Source organism: Notothenia rossii (genome assembly GCF_949606895.1).
Source record: "Notothenia rossii genome assembly, chromosome: 7".
In the NCBI taxonomy this organism is placed as follows: Eukaryota; Metazoa; Chordata; class Actinopteri; order Perciformes; family Nototheniidae; genus Notothenia; species Notothenia rossii.
The window spans coordinates 27,584,400-27,605,924 of NC_136905.1; the positions used below are offsets into that span (position 1 = coordinate 27,584,400).

The following is a 21,525-nucleotide window of genomic DNA, read 5'->3' on the forward strand; positions in this document are numbered from 1 at the left end:
TTGTACCAACAGTTGTTAAGACGTTTCTCTTCAACAACTTGGTGGACCACACCAACATTTCCCCCCATTGGTTTACGCTGCTACTGCGGCTGGAGGGGCATATATCTGACCCTGCACCTACCTTTGATCTGCATTCACATGATAGGCAAATGTGTCTTTGCTCACCACATGGTTAGGCGCAAAGCTCTGCGGTAAAAAACAGCAAGTTGTGTTTAGTTTCTATGGTTAACTCCTCTGCTAGCTTGCGCTGCTTCATCCAGCTCTCTTCTGATTGGTTGCGCTGCACATTGAAAGGTCAGCGGCAAACAAGTTCAAAGTCAAAGTAACTTGAACTTTTGGGGCCCACAAAAATGTAGGGCAGTACGACGCATGGCTCTCTCCATAGAAACACAACGGCAACTTCAGCGCAGAGCTGTTTTATGTGTTCTATGAATGCAGCTTAAGGCTCTGATCCTACGTTCTCCCCTTTAAACAGTTCATAGTATAGTATAGGACAACAGTTTTGGTGTCTTGGTAATTTTGTCTCTGCTCATAGGTTGTTCATTTTTTCGGACAGACATGGCAGTCAGTGTGAGATCCCAGTGAGACTTCTACGGGGAAAACCAGAGGAAGAACAATGGTGAGACACAACGGGGAAACAATCACTGGTTCTCAGAACATCAGCTTATACCTGGCAAGTTCACCCTCAACCACAAGCTTTAGTGCTTTGATAGGTGTCTGGCAAGTGGAGCTGTGGACAAATGGACACATTCAGGAGACCAATATACAAGCTTACAACATAAAGTATGAGAAGCTCTCTGCTGTCATTGTGTATACCTGGTAGATGTTTTTAATAATGATTACACTATAGACTATAGTGATTGGCACATCTTCCAAGAATAAACTCCTATATACATTGATACGTGTTTGAGCACTGCAGCATTATAATTGTATGTAGTTATCTTGGACAAAACAGCCTATGCTTCCATGGTGGTATCCTCATGAGCAGGAAATGTCTTTTTAACAACCAATTAAAGGTGAGCCAGGCTGCTAGCTTAGAAGAGGAATGTTTACACAGAGGAGCTCTCTGAAGAAGAGGAAGGGGGAGAAAGATTCATCATGGTGGAGACAAGGGAGAGATAGAAAGAGAGTGGAGGTAGGAAGAAAGCTGGAGAGCAGAACGAGGTAGAGTCCAGGATTTGGCACTTTCACAGGTGTGCACGACAGGGGGTTTGAGGAGGAAGGAGTTTGTGTACATTTGTATTTGTGTGTATGCGCAGGAGTGTGTGGAGCTGCCAAACTGGCCACCTGTCTTTCCCTCGTTGTAGTTTTAGTGTTTCCTTTCATCCGGCCCTCTGCAGCACAGCTCCCACTTGGAGCAGTTAGCCTCCTGCCGTGTGCGACTGTGTGTGTGTGTGTGTGTGTGTGTGTGTGTGTGTGTGTGTGTGTGTGTGTGTGTGTGTGTGTGTGTTTGCGTAGCCCAGGTCCCGGTTGGGTTGGAAAGACTAATGTTCCTAAAGGCGCATTTCACTCTTTGCTCCACGTTTTTATATCTTTGTTCTTCATGTTTTATTGAGACAGTTCGAGTGGAGGCAGGAAGTTGGCCAAAAGGCGCGCGGAGCAGGAGAGGACACCAGAGGAAACTCCTGCTCCAATGTCAACAGGAGGTCATGCTTCAGGAAAAGCACTGCTACCTATCCATCTTTAATTAATAGACCCTATTCAGCTGGGTACCATCTGAGCACAAAAACATGGATGAGTTGGAAAAAAAACAGGAAGTGCTCCTGTCTCCTCCACTGAATCTCATGTTATGACAGTTGAAAAATGTGGACATCATTGTTAATGGTTTGAAAAGTAAGTCCAAGAGCCTGTCTTATGTTTGGGAAAAAATTAAGATAAATCATTACTTATTTGTAAAAAACCTGTGGTGGTTACTAAAAACAGATTTGTTTTAATGCTTTATATTCAGTTTTTTACTAACCAATGAATGAGTCTGTATTGGAGGGTGGGGCTTAGGTAAATACACTTTGAAGCCAAGCAGTTACAAGTTGAACAAGGATTTGATCATTCCTCCCTTATAGCCAGTTGAAAGCTGCATTAATGACTATGTTCCCATTAAAAGAATAAGCAGAGAGTTGCTTTAAGCTCAAAAAAGCAGTGCTGCACGATCCACCAAGCACACAATGCTTGCTGGTGATGTGGGGCATTAAGAAATGAAAGAGACAGCTATTTCAATAAGATATTGGGGGAGACCAAAACAGAGCAAACAGATACATATTGAACAAACCTTTGTCGGTAGGCGCCAAACAAATCATTTGTTTCTGCTGGATGTGTTAATAACTGACAAGAAGTTGATAATATGTCAATGTTGAGTTTATTCCTTTTTTCACTGTCCCCTAGTGGCTAACAAAAAATAAAAACAAACTGCTTTTGACCATAAGCTGCCTGCTTTAATTATCCATTACTTTTTACAACATTGCATTTTGGCATTTTGCACTCCACTCAGACTCTTTACATTCATGCAACCAAAGACGTTCAAATGTTATGGCCAAAACTACTCAGACTTCAAACAGAACAAAATGCCTCCAATAATATCCAAAATAGCTTCAAAAATAATGAACAGAGTGTTGAGTCTATATAATGATACATTAATTAATGTTATACTGCCAGCTGTTTGTTGGTACCTTGACTCTAAACTACAGCTGCTAGCTTGTTGCAAACACACAAGCAGCAGCCCTCTAACTGACCGCTGACCACTGGCCACAACATAACATGTCACTTCCTTTCTACTACTTCATTATCTCAATGTCATTCAATTAAAAAAAGTAACTGAGTGTCACAACTTTGTACATAGTATACTTGATTCACAAACTTTAAAATCAAGTAGCCTAATTTGTATTTAGAAACCTTAGCCTGCACGGCTACCAGGCTCCATATTATCCATTTTCAATGTGCATAGTGACAGATGGAGTAAAGATGGGGAACAGAGAACATGAATAACAGTTTCCAATAAAATTACAGTGGAAAAATGTAAATTACCTTTAGAGATGTATTCTCATCCCTGCAAGCTCCTCTGTGCAACAGGAAAATCAATTAGTGGGATAATTATTGTTATTGTTGAGCTCACCAGAGAGCATAAAGCCGTTATGTGATATATTTTTCTTTCAGAAGGGATTACAATAGATCACAATTTTGTGTTTTGGTCCTTCACTTTGTTCTGCCAGCTTTCCATTTCCTCCAAAAAATGTTCAATTTCTCTAAAACATCCCCAGGCTAAATCTGCCAGCCTTTCTGGCCCTGTACCACCTTAACGCAGCTTTTTATTACATCGGCTATCAGTATTCACAAGATTTCCATGGGGGCATCTTCGTCAGAGACCATTATATAGATAATAGGAACCAGTCGATCGTCCAACCTCCGGTTCACCTTGTTCCAAAACCGCCTACTTAAACACTCCGCAGCAGTCTGCCCTCTCAGCTGATCTGTTTTCATCAATGTGAAATACAGAGATCATTAGACAACTAAGCTATATCACAGATCCTCCTGCTTAGTGTGTGCGCTCAGAAGTGTGTGACTGCACGTGCATGCATTAGTCCATCTATCTGTGCATATGGAAGTTCATAGACTTATGAGTGTGTAAATGGTGATCTGTGTGTGTGTGTGTGTGCTAAATTATACGTAGGCGTAGGGGGAACCTGATCTGGTCTGTGTGGGAGGAACCAGTTCCTTTCCCCCCTCACTGCTGCTCAGACAGACGGCCTGCTAGAGAGATCAGACTCTCAGACTAACTGGACCAGAAGTCATTAGGACACACTAGACACACAGCGCTTTTTTCAAAGCTTCCTTTTAAAAAACCTCCAGCAGTAAGATTATCTACGTCTCATCGGCTCATAATAGTACTAAGATCTTTTAAACAAGTCGCACGACGCTTTTCAAACCTTTGTCCCAGGAACCAGCGAGCAGCAGGGACCACTTACTCTCAAACTGTGCCCTGAGATTTAGTCTTTTGTTTCCCTGGGAGGAAAAACCTGCTCTGGCACTTGAATTTAAAGGGCATTAAATGCATAAATGATAGAATTGCATTTTGTCTTTGGCATGAGCCATTCTCCAGGAAGGATTACGCAACAATCTGCCATTCTTGCTAGAGTTTAAGAAGCACGCTATCAAGTGTGAAACTATTATTCTTTCTGTAATCCCAATTTTAAAGCTACACCTTTGCCTCCTTACTCACGTTCTACGTTATTAACTTATTTCATTTAAATACGTTTCCTTTGCATGACATCACTGAGTAAAAGTCAGACACATTTACTTGAAAAGTGACTGCATATGTCGGCAGTCGTTTATAGTTTTGAGTGTTTGTGTGATCGCACACACAAAAAATCTTCTTTGTTTTTCAAGGCAGCTTCCACTAAAAGAACTTTGTTTTGGCACGGCGATCAAGTGGCGTTTGATTTTCTTGTTGGTTATTTTTCTTGAGCGGGCACTTTGAGCGGGCACATTGTAGGAAAAAGCACCATTATTGGCACCTCTGTCGCAGAAACAGCTTGTTAGCATTGTTAAAAAAATAATTTGGAAACACCAAGACGGTGCAGCAACGGGGTTAGCCTCCATTAAATAAACGGCTCATTTACATTTCACTTAATGGTGGGAAATGGTTTGAGAAATACTGCTATTATGTGGTTTAAAAAAGCCAAACTAGGACACCGTAGACTGGGTAAAGACTGCCTGAATAGGGCTTAAATCTCTTAAGCCCTTTTTGTAATAAAATCTAATAACTATGAAAAAAATTGTAGAAAAATACCATTATTTCTCTCGCATCAGTAATAGTCAACTTTGCTTTCTCTAAAACTCGATATGCTGGTTTTGCTGCCAAAGAGACAGGTAAAATCACTGCATGTGCTATTTTGCTGTCTTTAAAAAATGATTACGAATGACATAACACAGAGAAAACTTATCTCTAGACAGGAATAACAAAGATTTTGGTCTTTGAGATGTGTATGTGCGACAATACAAATAAAAAAGAAAGAAGAACATTCCTCTTTGCTAATGCCCTGATCATTTTCCTAGGGAGGGCAGTGGACAGATTTTGAGAAAAGGATTAGAGAAATGCGCAAAGAGAAGGATGGAAAGAGTGTAAAATGTAGTCAGGAAAATAAATAAGACGAACAAGAATGAAGATTAGATGCATTGATAGTTAGAAATGAAAGGGGAAAACGAGTCAAGGAGAGGGTAGGTGGTGCGTGGCTAAACAGGCTGGAAAGCCATCACCAGCCAGACTCTGGCCAGTGGCACTCCAGGGAAAAGAGAGGAAGAGCAGAGGAGGAAAGAGAGAACGAGCATGTGGAAAGGTAAAGGAGAGGACAGCGAGGGGACACGGGCAGATGTCCAAACAGCCGTACCTGCAGATTCCATTCTGCTCCCCTTTCTTTTTTCTTCTTCTTCTTTCCTCTGCTCCTCAATCCCCGCCTCATCTTCAAAACCCGGCCCTTCTCTGTCTGGTCTGATCTCTGTGCCCCAGAAGAGAAGAAAGACAGCAAGAAAGGAGAGCGTAGGGAAAGAACGAAAAAGACAGAAAAGTCAAAGTTAGGCTGATGTTAGCTACAGGTTTACTGAAACTGAAACTTATGCTCGCTGCTCTGTTTCTTTTGAGAAGGAAAGTATTTGAGACTTCAATATTTCTCCTCTAAATCCATTTATGGCCAAAATTAATGAAACCCTTTTATTAGTTCAATGGAAACTCTTATATTGGTTGGAGCTGGGCAGGGTTTGAAAAGACAAAAATAACATCAACATGAAATCTAGTCCCAGATATACAAACAATTTATTGGTCATCTTGAGTTATCTTCCAGCATTAGACATTTCCAGAGATGATTATCAGAAATAACCAATACCACAAAATTCCAGCATGGCGTTTTAGGATGCCATAAATTGTGTCATTAGCCAATGTTCTTGCACCTTTATACATTATTTGTAATGAATGTCAATATTGGTTAAATAACATACTTTCATTATATAATGTTATGTCACATAAATATACATTTATATTTCAGTTTACACATTAATAACACACAGAACATAAGAAAGACAAACTTGTTTTCATCAAAAGCTGTGTTTTTCAATCATGTGCCATTAGTTCCTTAGAACAAAGAGTCACGGAGTCTCTGAACAATACAGTAAAAAGTTTCTTATACATGTTGAAATGCAGGTCAGGGTCTTTGATAAGCATGTGAACGACCTTTAAAAGTACTGTTTCAGAAATGTTTTTGAAAACACCTGACAAAAAGTAAAATGTTCTTGTAAAGTGATATAAAAAGTAAGAAAAAGCTTGGTAAAGTTCCTTGAAAAGTCCTGGAAGTGCTGAAGAAGTCCTTCAAAAGTCTTTGAAATGCATCAAAAGTCTTCAAGTTGCATTAACGTCGCTGCATTTCATCCGTGTATGGTTTGTGTCTCCATTGTTAACTTCTGATGGCCGACTTCCTGTCTCTGTCTTTGTTCTGGAAAAAAAACAGAGACACCAAAATCAATCTACAGGAATAGTACATCTTAGCAAAGCAATTAGACTAGAAAATAAATGGGGAAAAGGGGTTAGTGGCTTGTTGTAATGTATCAACTTTACTGTGGTTGATGAAATAAGTGAACCTTGACTGCACACACATTGTGTATAGTAGTTGATTATAGCCTGAAGAGTGACATCATGAGTCGATGATATGCTTCTCATTTATCTGTGGTATCAGAACAGAGAGAGCTTTTGATTTCCTGGCTGGTGAGGAGACTTTCTCTATCCGGCCAGGAAAAATAACATCACATTTTCCCTCCTCACCTAACCTCTGCTCCGCTCCCTTCTCAGGCCATCTACCGCTCGCTTTTCTAGCTGCAGTCGAGAGATTTCATCGCTGAGTGATATGCAACACGCGCCATCCCGGTCCTAATTACTTTTCAGGGCTGACGTTAGATTTGAAGGCTGTAAAATGATCGTAGGCCTTTAAAACAGGAAGTGTGGTTGATTTTCATGGACAAAAATGTAGAAAAACAACATACTGTATATAAGTAAAAGTACATAAAGGTGCCGGGTGAAAGTTTTGACTAGAGTATGTGTGAGCTTCTCTGCACCCCTGTCCTCCCCTGACTTTTCTTTCCCCTTCTCATATCGTCTAACTCTCCCCTTCCTCTCATCAGCCGAACACCTGTTACACATTTCCTCCCAGACCGTGCACAAGGTGTAGGTGTTTGGAAAAAATCTGTTTGACTGACATCAACAAAGGTGGGTAGGTTTTTGGAAGGGTATCAGGCGGTAATGCGAGAGTGAGATCATAAGATCTGGACAGGAATCAGTCCTCCCACTGATGGAGGGGAGCCATCCCTCCCCCAGCTGCAACAGAGGACCACTGCTATCATCTACACATGGAGCATTACCACTCCGTTTGTTCGTTGACTATAAACCACAATGTATTGCAACCACTTGACTTGTTACTAGGTTTTTTGTACATTTTCATTAACAAATCCACCATATACTGATACAGAACGTAGCAGGAAAATTATTCTCGACAATGTACTGTACTTTATAGGTTTTCCTAAATATCTGCAGAAGCAGGATTCAACAGTTTTATAGTTGTGTTTACATTTTAACTGTTTAGCTGATTACTGGGAAGTCCAAAACTGCCATAAAATAAATATATGAATGTAACTTTTAGGCAATAGTATATATATACCCCATCATGCAATACAATAACTAGTTAACAATAGATGGGTTATCACAAGTGCCAAAATCATCAATCACAGACTGCAAAACAAGTTTGATTAAATTAAGGCTGCTGTCTGGATTGCCTAAAATTACTTCAATCCAACGTTTCCATCTGACACATGAAATCGTCTCTCTTAGAAGCGAATGTATTTCACACAGCCTGGGAAACATTCGGCCTCCCCAAGGCATTGTTGTTATTTAGCTTTCTTCAAACACAAACTATAAAACAAACAGCTGTATGAGTGCGGCCGTGCTCTCCGGTGTTTACTGGGAGGTGCCTTGGAACATTGATGGCATTTATCAGTGGAAGTTAAAGTGCTTGAGGCAGGTAAGAAAAAGTGGCAACATGAAATAATCTTAATCAAAAACTTTTCATGCATTACAATTGGATTATTCACCAAATGAGTGGAATTGGTAGGAATCGGCTGGATGTGGAAGCACAGCTGTATCTGGTGAAGGCGGTTAAGCTGGAGTGTTCAGTCAAAACAAGGGGGGGGGCTTTAAAGCTGGCCTGGTAGTCAAAACAACCTCCTGAAGACTAATATGGCATCGTCGGATGACATCCCCGCTCCCTGTTTCTCTATTTCTCCAAACACCCACCCACACACACAGACATACCACTGAGCTCCCGCGGGGGTGATTTGTCCAACGCTAATATGATTACCTGATGATGTTTACTTTAGATGCAATATGATGATATTACCACCCTGGAACAATATTATTGTTTTATCAAGGTGAAAGGAGCTTGTCTAAACTTTAATAAGAGGATAGAAAACTCTCTTCACGGCTTCTTATCAACTCTACAATTCAAACTTTAATACAGTTCTTCCGTAACTCAATCGGGGCTGTTCCTCTACCTATAGCTGCAGATTTTCCACACTTTCTATCCCTCTTTTTTCCTGCGTTAAGCCTTTCTGTCAAATACAAACATCTAATTTAGTCTCTGGCTGCATTAAAAGAAGGATGACTGGTTGGAAAAAATAATTCCACTTGGGTACCGGCCCGACAATCGTATAAGGAGATCGGTATTCATCCATGAAAAGTAATAACTTTAGTTTATCGAGTGAAAATATGTGAATATGTGTCAGTACCCTCAAGTGTCTCATAGAAGCTGTAATTACCCTCATAAATGATCATCGATTAGAGGACCGGAGACATACGTTAAAATGGAGCAATAAATAGCACGTCGGCTTCTGAATTAAGTTAACTAACACACCCAATAAGCCACAGCCTGCCATTATGTGGCTTGGATGCAGCAGACATGTACTTCGTGCTCACTGTGGTTCAGTAATAAGCATCCTCAGGGCTTCTGAAAAACACTTGATTTATCCTAGATTGCCTAATCAGACCAGCGAGCCACACATGCATTTAATAGTCCCCACGTTTTAATAATCTGTCATAATGGCTGTCTTCATTCTGCAGCATTACAAGCAGCACTTAAACATCACTGCTTCGATGAGCACCCTGCAAAAGCCAATATGTCATTAATTCAGTAGATATTGTTCTTAGAAATGGCACAATTAGAACCGTCAATTCTCTGCCTTTCTCTGTTATAGATTTGTTTTAGATTCTGTCTTAGGCTGGCTCAGATTTCCCTAGTTTTGTTTTAATTTGCTCCGTGAGCAGCCCTCTCCCTGGAGACCTAATGACAACGGAATGATAGTTTTGCTAATAGATTTTGTTAGTTATCTGACACGACTTCTTCTGTTGGCGTTAAATTAGGATTTAACTGCTTCCATCTGTGCTGAAAATATACAGACAGGTCCATGCATGACTGCACAGTCTCACACACACACACACCAAACGTGGTTAAGAATATATTTGCCTGCAGAATATTAGCTACCTTTGACGCACCTCATTAGCATAGCTTGATATGAGAAGCAAACAGGCAAAGCTCACACTTATGAGGCACACAACATTAACTCAAGTCAACACTGGCATTATCAGCAAATGAGGGTGATTTAGTTTTCATGTAGGACCTCGAAACGTCTACTTCAGGCACACAAGTGACGCAATGCTTTTTTCCAGTGAAAACAGACTAATAACCAAAGGACTGTGAAAACCACAGTCATTAGGGTGCTGCTGCACACGTCTTAGTCCTGTATTTAAGCTCTCTTAAGGTGCACGCTTCATTTGATCTCTATAAGGGCGCAAAGTGTAGTTTCAGCACAGTCTAAAACCAACTGTCTAAACTGCAGGATAAATAGCCAAGTTGATTATAATGTTGAGTCGCTGGCTATTTATCTGCCTCTGCTTCTCTCCTTCTCCATCACTCTTTCCACAACTTCCTACACACCATTAGTACAGAACGTGTTGAAAGCACAGTCGTGATAAAGCGCTATTTAAGTGAGTAATCATACATGAGGTTTTTTTTTGTGTTGTAGTGTCTAGAAAGAAGCAAAGACTTGCCGTCTGGCTGAAAAGAAAAAAAGCATTGGAGGTAGAATGAAATGGTTTTGATAAAAATCTCAGTGAGTGTGGTGCACTGTATGTGAGCGTGTCAGTGTTTATATGGTGTGTGTATGTGTCATATGTGTGAGTGTGTGTAAGCAGCGAGGGCGTTTCACAGAGAGTGGTTTCCAGGCTTCTTTAACATCACCATCAAAGCCCAACGTCAATGTGTTTCTAATAGCGGCAGCTGAATTAAACACTGGCTGTACAGGCCTCAGCAGAGGATAAATCATTTACAGAACAATTAGCTCATTTGTTGCTCCGCTCTGCACTGCCAATGACTTCCAGACACTGAGAGCAAGCCAGCGAGTTTGTGTGTGTGTGTGTGGGTGTAGGTGTGCAAGTTTGTGTGTGTATGCACATAGACTTAAATATCTCATTTTATGTCACTCAAATTCGTTTAAAAAAAACAAAAAAAACACAGGCTCACACTTTCTTTGTGATCAACACACTTTTCCACATTCACACACACTTAAATAGAGATAAGTCAGTTTCCAATTGTACAGTTTGACTGCCACTGTCTCTCCATACACCCAGCTTTCCAACCACCCACACAAATCATCACATAAAAGTTTTACTGCGGCCCAGATGTAAATTAGAACTGTTTGCGATATTAAGAGCCGCATTCATCATGTATGTTTGCTGTTTGGCTAAATCTACACGTTTCTTTTTAATTTCTCGAAATTCCAATTAAATAAGATTCCTTCAAGTTCAGGGTTGTGCCTTAAAACGCTCGTAAACTCTACTAAACGTAACCATCTCAAAGCAACAATGGTCTATTTACGGCAACCGCACTATAAGTATCATAGCAGTTTTATTTTTTTCCAGATTCTTATTCGGTTTCCAAACTTATAAAGTCTCTTTTAATTTGTCAAAGAAGCTTTTAAAATGTTTATATATTGGAAAATGTTTGCGATTGTCATATCCAACTTTTAAAGGGAAAAGCTCAGCATGATTGCTGTTACTGGCAGATGAATCTCAGTTTCTGTTTACGTTTGCCATTGAATTGAGTTGACCCTCTCACTGTTTCGTGCCAAACTAAATAACTCACAGTTGCAGACGAAGCCGTAAAAATGCTTCAAGCACAATCGACTAAGGACAACAAAGCAGACAGATTAACACTTTTTAAAAAAAGCATTATTGTTTTCCTTTTGTATTTAGGAATTACTGAATAAACACCATCTTAATATCGTTTTGAATACTGCTCATATGCTGGCTTCACCTATAGCCTGGATAAATTAAGTAGAGCTGCGTATTCTCAGCTGCATTTTAAGGTCATTTAACATGTGGCAGATAAACTGGAGATAATAACACGCAGTGATTAAAGCGGCAGTGATCGTGCAGGTTTGCTGCTGTAGGATGAATCCCGGCACCTGACAGGTCGCTGACCATTTGAAGCAGAGAGGCCTTGAACAGGACATCTGCATCAATCAAGCCGACAGCGCAGGGATTTAAGGATCCCCTTGCTCCATCCTCAACTCTGCACATCTCATTTACAGATGTACAGCCATCAGGAGTATCCCGTATTTTTGAACTTCATTTATCAAAGGCATCAGTATGTGAAGGCTGCGCGCCGGTGTGTCCGTGCCTAACGGCTGGTGCTCCACCCCAAAGCAGTTTTTTGGAAAAAATCAAAAATGTCTCAGGATATATGTGAGCGGCAAAGGAATAGCTTGGCTACTGGTCAAAAGATACTGAAAGGAAATTACTTAAGTGTTTAGCAGTTGTGTGGAGGAATAGATTTGCACTAGGATCTATGATAATTGCAATCAGCAACACAGATTTTCCAAAAGTCTTACTGGGAAAGAAAGAACAACTATGTATTTCTTTGCTTTAGGCTCATGCTAAGAAGATCTTCACTGTTCTCTAATTACCTCTCAACATCTCAAGAAACAGTGTCACTGTCCAAAGAAAACCAAGCATTGTGTTTCTGGACTGTTCAGATACACTGACTGAAATAGCTCATTTACAGGTAGAGGTTGAAGCAAATACTTCTTAACTTCCCAAGATTAATAGACAATTAAAAAGCCATTGGATTACATGAAAAGGTTTCATGTAAATGTAGGCAGTCGTTGTTTTTGTTATCCTGGTGATAAACACACATACAATCCAAGAACCGAAAACGTAACCCCTTAGGAAATAAATCATACGTCCTTCGTCTAAATCTCTCTGAATCATGTGCGTAAAGTGACACAGATGATGAAATCACATTAGCATTCCACTGAATATGTAAGCTGCAATAGTTAAGCTCTCTCCATGCAGTAGTCATTTCTAACAAGTATGTTTGTTTTGAAACAGTTATACTGTATACATACATAATAAGAGGAAATGAGTGTACACTTTTCTCACTTTCACCCTCTTCCACATTGGAAATGAGCATAATTGAAGCAGCTGCTCTAAGCAGAGCTGACAGCTGTGATGAACCTCAATGACCATAAAAACATACAAAGAGAGAACTCAGGACACAAAGTTTTTTGTCCTCGATTTGTCTCGTTTTACCTCCACAATCGTTTCCTCTCTGCAATCACCAGCACTGATTCTGCCCTTTAGCCCACTTAAACACTGTACAGCCACTTTTCCAGGGAAAATTAAATTCTCTCAGGTCCTGCCAATCAGAGTTAACCATTCATATTCCAGATGAAAGGAGAAGTCTGGTGAAATTCTATATCTTTGTTGTTGGAGCAAAACCAACAATGAATGAGTGATACCTGATATACAGTTAGTTAGTCCTGTTAGAATTATTGTTTAAAAACTATGAAAAACATCAATAATGCTGCATTCATGCAAATTAAAACAGTGGGACAAAAATAGTTCCCAATTGGAAAAACTCACATTGACACCTCAGACATTTGGCAAAACATTTTGGTAGAGTTCTTGCTGAGTTGACATCAGAAACCTGGTGGATAATCTCATGTAATTTCTAATATGTTTTCAGGTTGAATCCAAGTTGCAGTTAACATACATTGACCACATATTCTTTTAAGTGTCCATATTGTTTCCACATTATGAATTATAGATCATGACCGCTCTGAATTCCTAAAAATGACTTTCCATTTCAGGCTATGGGCCCCCTAAATAGATAGTAAATGCACCAAAGGCCACACTGCTGCACTGGCTGACGTTTACTTTCATTGTGATCCGCACTGTAGTTCATTTTGAATCTATTTCATATAAACCATCTTGCTGCTGTGAAGTCTAACTAGGGCACCACATGTGTATTAGTCCACCGCTGAAACAGTCCCCAACAAGTCATTCTTTAGTCCTGTTTAAGACACATCTTCTGAAAAATACAGTTTCCAGGATAGAGTTTTTTACGAAGCCATTGAAAACAAAACATATACTACACTTATGTGTCAGCTGTATCCAGCAGGGAGGATTATTATTTGAAGTGATACAGTGAAATAAAGTTCATTTGAATGTACACTAGGACTAAGTTAACATTTCTTTGCACATTATATATTTCCCAAACTCATTGCATTTCTCCTTTTCTGTGATTGACGTTAACTTATTTAGGTAAACAAATGGAGGGATAATCAAGATTCACCTCAGCACCACACTACATTAAAACATTTAAAGTGTGAAGAATAGTGCGGTATTACTGAGGTAATGAGAAACAGTGACAGACTTTTGACACGAGAACGTTTCCAAATAGTTTTTTTTACCCAGCATGCATTTGCAGGTCAGTCATGCCGATCTGCAGCAGTGAGTTGACAGCAGCAGATAGTATTACAGCTCCTACTGACAGCTCTGACCTCCACCCGGCTGATCGATACGCAGAGAACTTTAGGGAGGGGTGGGGGACAAGAGTCGAGGAGGAAAAACTGGAACAGAATGGAAAGGACGAAGAGAATAACAATAAAGAATTACGGATGAATTGAAGCGAGAAAAGAAAAGAGAGTAAGACTGATTTCAGGCTGGTTATCTCCCAGCCGAGGGTGTCTGGGTTTCAGACGCTGAGGACGTCTTGGTTTTCACTCACAAAGGTTCAGAGGGGGGGCGGGGGGAGACGCACACTGCTGAGACTCAGGTTATCCCCCAGCTAAAGGGTCTCTGGGTTTAGACACTGAGGAGGGTATTAGCTTTCACACACTGCTGGGGTAACGGGGGAGTCTGCCAGATGTCAGCTCCTTACCCATAAATCCTACTAAATGGGCAGCCGCTAGGTTAGAGGAGGGGGGGGGGTGGTGGAGTGGACGTCACCTCTCTATCATCTCCTGCACAGACAGCCTGTGTTTGTTGAAGACAGGACTGCAGTCGTTTCATTTCATACAGCTGATAGGAATTATTCATTCCCTGTTATTCCTCATCAGACTGACAATTTTTTATGCTGATGGTGTCCTTGATTATGTCTATTTCCTGTGTGGAATCAATCAAATTTTTGTTTAAATATAGGAAGTTCTCCTTTTCTATATTTCTATCAAGGCGTAGATTCACAGTGCAGCAGGCATCTGACTCATAGTACATTTTCATTTTTTTTTAATTGTGCCGTCCACCTAAAATGAACGTTTTTGTGATTTTTTTAAGCCGTTTATTCCTACGGCTTTGTCATTGCTTTGCGTGAATCTTCTTGACACTTGCAAATATAATATTTGCAAGTATATAATATAAATATATATATATTTTTATGTGATATCCATATTCAATGGCACAAGCTTTTGGCTAGTTACAAATCTCAGTTCAGTTTTTCAGCATTTATAATTAAAGCCTCCTTATTTTCAATCTGACGTCAATACATTCTTGAAATTATACACATGGTTTTGGACGGATTATACGGGCTCCCAGTCATAAATCTCCCTCGCTGCATAAATTATCTTGTAAACTTTAAAATTCATATTTCTAAAAAAGAAAGAAAATAACAGCAATTGTGATTTTAAACTGCTTCGTACGTAACCGTGAAAAAGGCAAAAACAATCACCTCGACCAAAGTGTCCACTGAGTGTCAGAAAGCACCTTGAACTTTAGAACCACCTGCTCGGGTGAAACCAACGCCCAACAGGACAATGATATGCAGTCCTTCACCCCAAAAGAGGACTTTAAAGAGGTTCTGCTTTTAATGTCCCTCAGGGCCAATCTGGTTTATAGGCTCAGTCACTGATCTCAGGTCAGCTTTAAACACCAAATTGACCCTAAAGCACTGCACGGTTTCCCCCCCAAAAAAGCTTCACTCTACTGAGGGGCCCGATTACTCTTTACTCTAATATTTTTTTATTCTGCTAAAAAGCATTTCAAGTGCTTTGTTTAAAGTGTTTGAAAATAACTAATACAATTTAATATTATAATAGTTTGTATGAGAGTTTAAGTCACTGAAAAATTTCAAATATTGTTATCATCTTTGTATGATAATTATAAGACAGTTTTGTTAATTTGATCTTTAATATTTGTATTTATAATTAGTATCTGCTCACCATTTTCCTCTGGTTGCTGAGGCAGAAAGTACAGATGTGTTTTGGCTGAGCTGATTGGTCAGATCCTCGGCTGGGGGAGGAGTTAACGTGGAAGAACGGCGGTGAGGGAGTGTGGCACGGCTGTCCGTCAATAAGCCCCTCGCCCATGAGTAAGACGGTCCCCAGGTGACTGATGTAGCTGCTAGCCAGACGCAGCGTCTCGATCTTTGACAGCTTCCTAATCATCAATATAAAAAAGACATTTAGGTTATTAACTATAACATTACATTTTTTTTAAAGTGTACAATAATTAAAAAAAGAAATAATGCATTACAGTATTTCAAAAATAATGGGAAACTACTGATGCTGGAGTGAGATGTGTGAGATGGTACTTCCTGGACACAAAATCTTTGACAAATTTATTATAGGTAATATTCTCTTGTCATAAATGCAGTGCTGCCTCAAATACAGAACAGGCTTTTCCCAACAATAATGAAATAGGGTTTACATTGAAATGCTTTCCAGAACTACATCAGGGACTATTTATTTTTGTTTCAAGATGGAATAGATTTATATATCAGACAAAAATCTCCTGACTCTTGTTGCTCAGTACCTGTCTGCAGGCTCGGTGGGGATGAGTGTGCGCAGCGCTGTGAATGCCGTGTTGACAGAATTGGTGCGATCCCTCTCCCGTGCGTTGGCTGCAGTCCTCTGGCGACCCTCCCCAAGGGGGGGAGACCCCGGGGGGATGAGCCTCCCCATCATGGCCTCTACATCTACCGCTCCGATTCCCCCACACAGCTTCCTCTTCCTGTTCACCTTGATGTGAAAGGCAGATGGCGAAGAGGACAGGCGGTAGTTGGAGGAACGCTCCTCAGATCCCGACCCTTCGCTCCCGTTCTCTTCGTCGTCTTCGGAGAGGAGGGCGATGTCGCCGTACAGGAAGCGGCCCGCGGGAGGCGCACTGCGCAGCATGGCGAATGTCATCTTCTCAGAAACAATGCTCGGTCGGCTACCGGTCAATCCTCGAGACACTTGTTGAGGTTGAAGTTGTGGCGTTTGTTATCGGAAGTTGCTTGGCAAATGTTCTGTTGATGCTGCTTACCCTTGCTTCTCTGCAAAATGAGTTTAGCCAGGTGATTCAGATGTATTGGTTTATAAGGTCAGCGAGTTGATCCTTAGTCAGTGGTCAAGAGCAGCTTTACGTCAGAGCGGCAGTTTTCTCCCTTGGTTTATACAAAAATAACTTCACATACCAAATGTCAGTTCTTAGTTCTGTAAATCCTGAGGAAGAAATGATACGTTCAAGTCAAATGGTTGCTGATTTTGTCCTCTTTTTCTTCTTTAACCCTCTTTCTTGGTCCTTTGTTTCTATATCTGTCTGTGTCAATCCCAATGGCAAAGAACTACTCCCAGTCTGTGGCAGCAGTTTTACCGTCTCTTGCTCTCTATTGGCCTCTCTCTCCAAGTCCTTCTCTGTCCCTGCCTCTTTGCTCCACGTGTGCCTGTTGTCTGAGTGTTTCCGTCTGCCCCTGGTCTTATAGCTAGTGGGAGGGCCGGAGGACTCCTCTGCTCCTCCCTCTGAGTGCTGAGGGTCCCTGGGCTGCTGTCTAGAAGCAGGCCAGAGAGACCGGAGGAAAGAGGCTAACCATCAGCAGGAGTTTGTTTTGGCTGCACGATGATTTGTTTCAGGGGGAATCGACACTAAAACAGAACTTGCATCATCCTTTTGCTCAGGGGGTTTGGAGACCATAGTGACCACAAAGACTTTTAAAACACATTTTCCTATTAGTATGAATATTATATACATTACATTTCTTGGAAGGCAACTAAAAATGGAAAATAAACTTCCTCTTTCTGTCATCTGACAATAGTAATAGAGTTATAATACTTGAATGTGCTGTCATCAATATCAAATGTCCTAACCAAAGAAGTTTTTTAAAATATTCTTTCTGCAAGGACAAAAGACAAGAAACTTATTTAACTTGGCTTGAGGTCAATTGCTCGCATAAACTAAAATTATCCAATATACTGTAATTCCGTAATCCAAACATGTTTTTCTAGCAAACAGTCTTGTCCAAACTTTTTTCTGGACTCCTCAGACTTATTAGAGTATAGGAGCATATTCATGAAACAAAGGTTTGAGAGCACAAAATAAAAGCTGACGCGATCTTGTCTACAATTAAATAATTTCGAAATTCGCTCTCTGATTTCTACAGCTGTTTTAGAAGCTTCGGAGCACTTGAGGTCACAAAAGGTCGCAATAGGTCCCTCGCCAACAATCTTTGACAAGCGAGCTGCAGCAGAACACACCCACATCTGGAGGGACAGAGGTCTGCATAATCTGTTGATCCAACTGATCCCCTTATCGCCGTCTGATTTATTCAAGCAGTGTGTCGGATTGGCACCACGCCTATTCTAAAAATGTTGAAATTCTCGATTCAGCCACAGCCTATAACAAATTATTGAAATCATTACAAATAATTAAAATGAATGAGATTTCAATACTTCTCACTTAACAAACTGAATTTGACTTTAGTCTTCAGTTGTCAATATACTTCCATAACAGAGCAGACTCCCACCAAGAGGTGAGACTGGGACTTTGGTTTGCACGATCGGATGTTTTGTTAAACTACTTTCTTGACAGCAAGAAGCTGAGAAGCTTGATTAGTGTAGAAAGAGTTTGCCTCCATGTGTCTTATTTTCTTCCCTGGGCCTCCACGTCTGGGCCGAGTTTGTCCCTGGACAGCAGGCGGCGTGGCGGGCGGCCGCAGCGTTAGATGGTTCAGTCTGGGCTTGTGGTTAGAGCAGGGAACTGAGTTCATTCAGCCATGGCTGAAGACTTTTATCTGTACAAGCTGTGACGCTGGAGGGTCTGCAAGTCGTTTGCCCTCAAGGGATTCAGACTTTTGGGTGGAGTGTTTTGGTGATGAAGGGGAGGCTCAGGGGTTTATAGTAGGGGAGCTGCTACTTTACTCACTAACACTCCCTTTAACAATCTGTCTTCTTCTTGAAGAGAAGAAAAGACGAGAACAGACAGCGAAGGGAGCAAAGACAGAGGGGGAATAAAAAAAAAAAAAGGAGTGGGAGAAAACTAATGAAAGACAGAAGAGATTGAAAGAGATCCATCTATCTAGCTACAAATACAGATGCAATACGTGTACAAAAGGCATAGAGGTGATGTAGCAGTTTGGAACATTCTCCCTCTGATTTGACCAAAGCTATTGCACAGCCTTTATCAAACTTTAATCTGCTTTGGGGTCTTTGGGGTTTTATTAGCCATGATTGTGCAACTTAACTCTTCCATGGAACTGGCTGACCTTATCGTTTTGTTTCCTGCTTCAACTGTGCAGTGGTTAAAGGTTGACAACCTATGTAAAACTCAACTATGAAGTGTGTAATCCTCAGTAGTGCATTATTGAAAACCCTAAACCCAACTGCCATTTCTGGTATGCCTCTTTTGTGTAGATTGGCAACTGTAAACTGCTGCTGAAAACTAATAGCACAATGAATAATCTGTCAGAGTTGCACAATGTTACAGTCAGCATTCATCACTCTTCTCTCTCCTTCCTTACTTTCTGTTTCTATCTCTACCCTTCAATCACAGTCGTAGTTTTTATGCTGTGGTATTGACTGTATGAAGTGAGGCCAGTGCTGGTTTCAGTGGTGGATTACAGTTCATACATGAAGTGCTGGGAGCAGTCAGGACTCAGGATGGAGGTATACTGAATGTTTCCTATAATATAACAAGATAAACCAGGAAGCATTACTGTACAGTAGGTGTTGGCACTCTATAACCCCCTCAACCCAATCAAACTAAAGCTGCATTCAATAATCACCATTTGGTTTTGGTAATCGCGTCGCCATACTGGACATCCAAATTTACAATACATTGCCTTCACTAGAAAACAACTGCTATAAAACTTACGGACCAAGTATGAAATGGAAAACTCACATTTTATAGTTTGTTTTATAGTTTTCCACTCTCCTGCAGTTCTCATTGGACACATCCGGTCACTCGATATCAAATGTGTTTGAAAAAAAAAGTCGCCTGGCCGTCAACTCTGAACATCTGAGACGCAGACTGCATCTACATTACCTCAAGTCACTCACAAAAGAGCCATGCCTTCATGCAACCGGTGCCCTCTGCAGTGACCTCTACTGTAGATCAGATTCCCACACCTGGGCTCCACCTCAGTTATTGTACCAGATTCAACAGCCCATATCACTGCTGTTACAGTAGTGTTACATTTGAAAATAACAAAACCCTGAATCAAAGTGTACCCAAAATAACAAAATCACAGAAGAAAAACAAACGTTGTCTTTTGAGCACCAACACTGCAAAAAAATCCTGCCAGCATGTTGTAAACAAAGGGGTTTGGTTCTGTGGTGAGATTCAGCAGAAAAGTCTGGGACATCCTCTGATGCTCTGCTCAGCTTGGAGTGTAAAGAGTTAAGGTAGAGTCAGCGATTCTGGAGAAAAGAAAATGGGTTTATATTTGAACTCAAAACCTAAACAACTTCCCCCCTTTAGATTATACTATCCCTCTCATATCCATTGCCTTTACCCAGTCCTACGCACAACGGCAGCACACATTTATTTTGTGCAACCTTTTGTTTCCGATAAAAGGAAAGTTGAAAATGATAAATATATTTTATGTTATAGTATATTTTTATTACACTTTTAATATTGATATAAAGAAGAGAATGGCAACAACACGTAGATTCAAACCTAGATACCCGATTAATGACTGTGTTTAGACTGGCTGTACATATATTCGTGAGGGCCCACTCTGGAGGAGGGTTTCCAAACCATTCCCTCACTGTGGTCCGTCATTACATGCATTAGCATGATCTTCCTCTCATTTGCATCTCCCAGGAGTTTGTGGCTGGTCTAACACAGTATCCATTTCTCTCTGAATTGTGGCCCGCAGGCCAGAAAACATTTGACTGAGTATAATGTAGACATTATGTCTTTTCATAATCACACATGGCTGCATTTCGCCAGAAGAATGTTGTTTGAAAAGGAAATACATTACAGCACAGTAATGGTTACATTTGCATAAAACTACATAAAGTGTTGACCTAAGTCCACTGCACAGATTTTGGATTTTACATTTATAACCATGCTTGTTGTGCCTTACATAGAGAACACTGGTTGTCAGTTAGACACTTTTATGAAGCTTCTACTTAATATGAATCTAAAATATGAAATCTAAATGTTTAAACCAAACCCACACACCCTTGCTAAAAAGTTTTCCAATTTGAACAACACCATTTACCTTTACGTGATAAAAGCAATCAAAACATATCTCAAAAATATGCCTTAAATTCGACCTTTCTGTGTCGTCTTGTTTGCTATCTTACCTGTTGTTGTATGACAGATGAAAGTGTCTGTGAATTTCAGATGTCTCTAAGAACCACAAGGCTTCACCGAGAGGAAGGGACGTCTGCACTCCCGTCACTGAGGCTAACAGTAAGCTAGCTGCTGAAAGTAAGTAAGCATACGTCCGAGCTGGAAACTGCTGCTTGTTCATTACTCTATAACAGAGGTGGGTACTCGAGTCACATGGCTTGACTCGAGTCGCATATTTTTTGACTTGAGACTTGCTTGACTAACATTGATAAAAGACTTGACTTGACTTGACTTTGACTTGGTATTCATGACTTGAGACTTGACTTAAGCTTGAGGTAGATGACTTGAAAGGACTTGACTGTTTAAAATGAAATATTTGCGTTTGTTTTGGTAGTGAGATATTACGTTTAGTTTTTTTCGAAAAACGTGATTATAGCGCCATGCGCGCAAACCTGGCAACCCACTAGAAGACAGGAGTCTCAGCTAACATGGCAGCGGCTGGCTTTACTCCACAAATAGTCAAGTTTGGATTCAAGGATTATGTCGTCGATGACGGTAATAAGAAGAGAGCAGCGGTATGCAGGGTCTGCAGCATAAAGATCAGTGACACGACC

At 40.6% G+C, this 21,525-nt stretch overlaps 1 protein-coding gene across 4 annotated transcripts; it reads right to left on the bottom strand.

Moving 5' to 3' along the window:
- Positions 1–5,783: 5,783 nt before the first annotated feature.
- LOC307013629 (basic helix-loop-helix transcription factor scleraxis-like) lies at positions 5,784–21,081 on the bottom strand. Of its 4 annotated transcripts, none has more exons than XM_079641082.1 (4): positions 20,923–21,081; positions 16,169–16,839; positions 15,577–15,793; positions 5,784–6,473 (listed from the first exon to the last, which is right to left on the bottom strand). In XM_079641082.1, exons 2-4 carry the CDS (start codon positions 16,540–16,542, stop codon positions 6,435–6,437), a joined length of 630 nt encoding a protein of 209 aa, XP_079497208.1. In that variant the 5' UTR covers positions 16,543–16,839; positions 20,923–21,081; the 3' UTR covers positions 5,784–6,434. The 4 variants fall into 4 exon arrangements, with proteins under 4 accessions (XP_079497208.1, XP_079497209.1, XP_079497206.1 ...); XM_079641083.1 differs by having other exon boundaries at positions 16,169–16,670; positions 20,923–21,072; XM_079641080.1 differs by having other exon boundaries at positions 16,169–17,165; positions 20,923–21,060.
- Positions 21,082–21,525: the final 444 nt, after the last annotated feature.

Coding starts and splice junctions, on each gene's coding strand:
- LOC307013629 (XM_079641082.1), bottom strand. CDS start 16,542: ATGACATTCGCCATGCTGCGCAGTGCGCCTCCCGCGGGCCGCTTCCTG. Junction 15,794..16,168: donor CCCACCGAGCCTGCAGACAG/GTACTGAGCAAC, acceptor ATTGATGATTAG/GAAGCTGTCAAAGATCGAGA. Junction 6,474..15,576: donor TCAGCAACCAGAGGAAAATG/GTGAGCAGATAC, acceptor TTTTTTTTCCAG/AACAAAGACAGAGACAGGAA.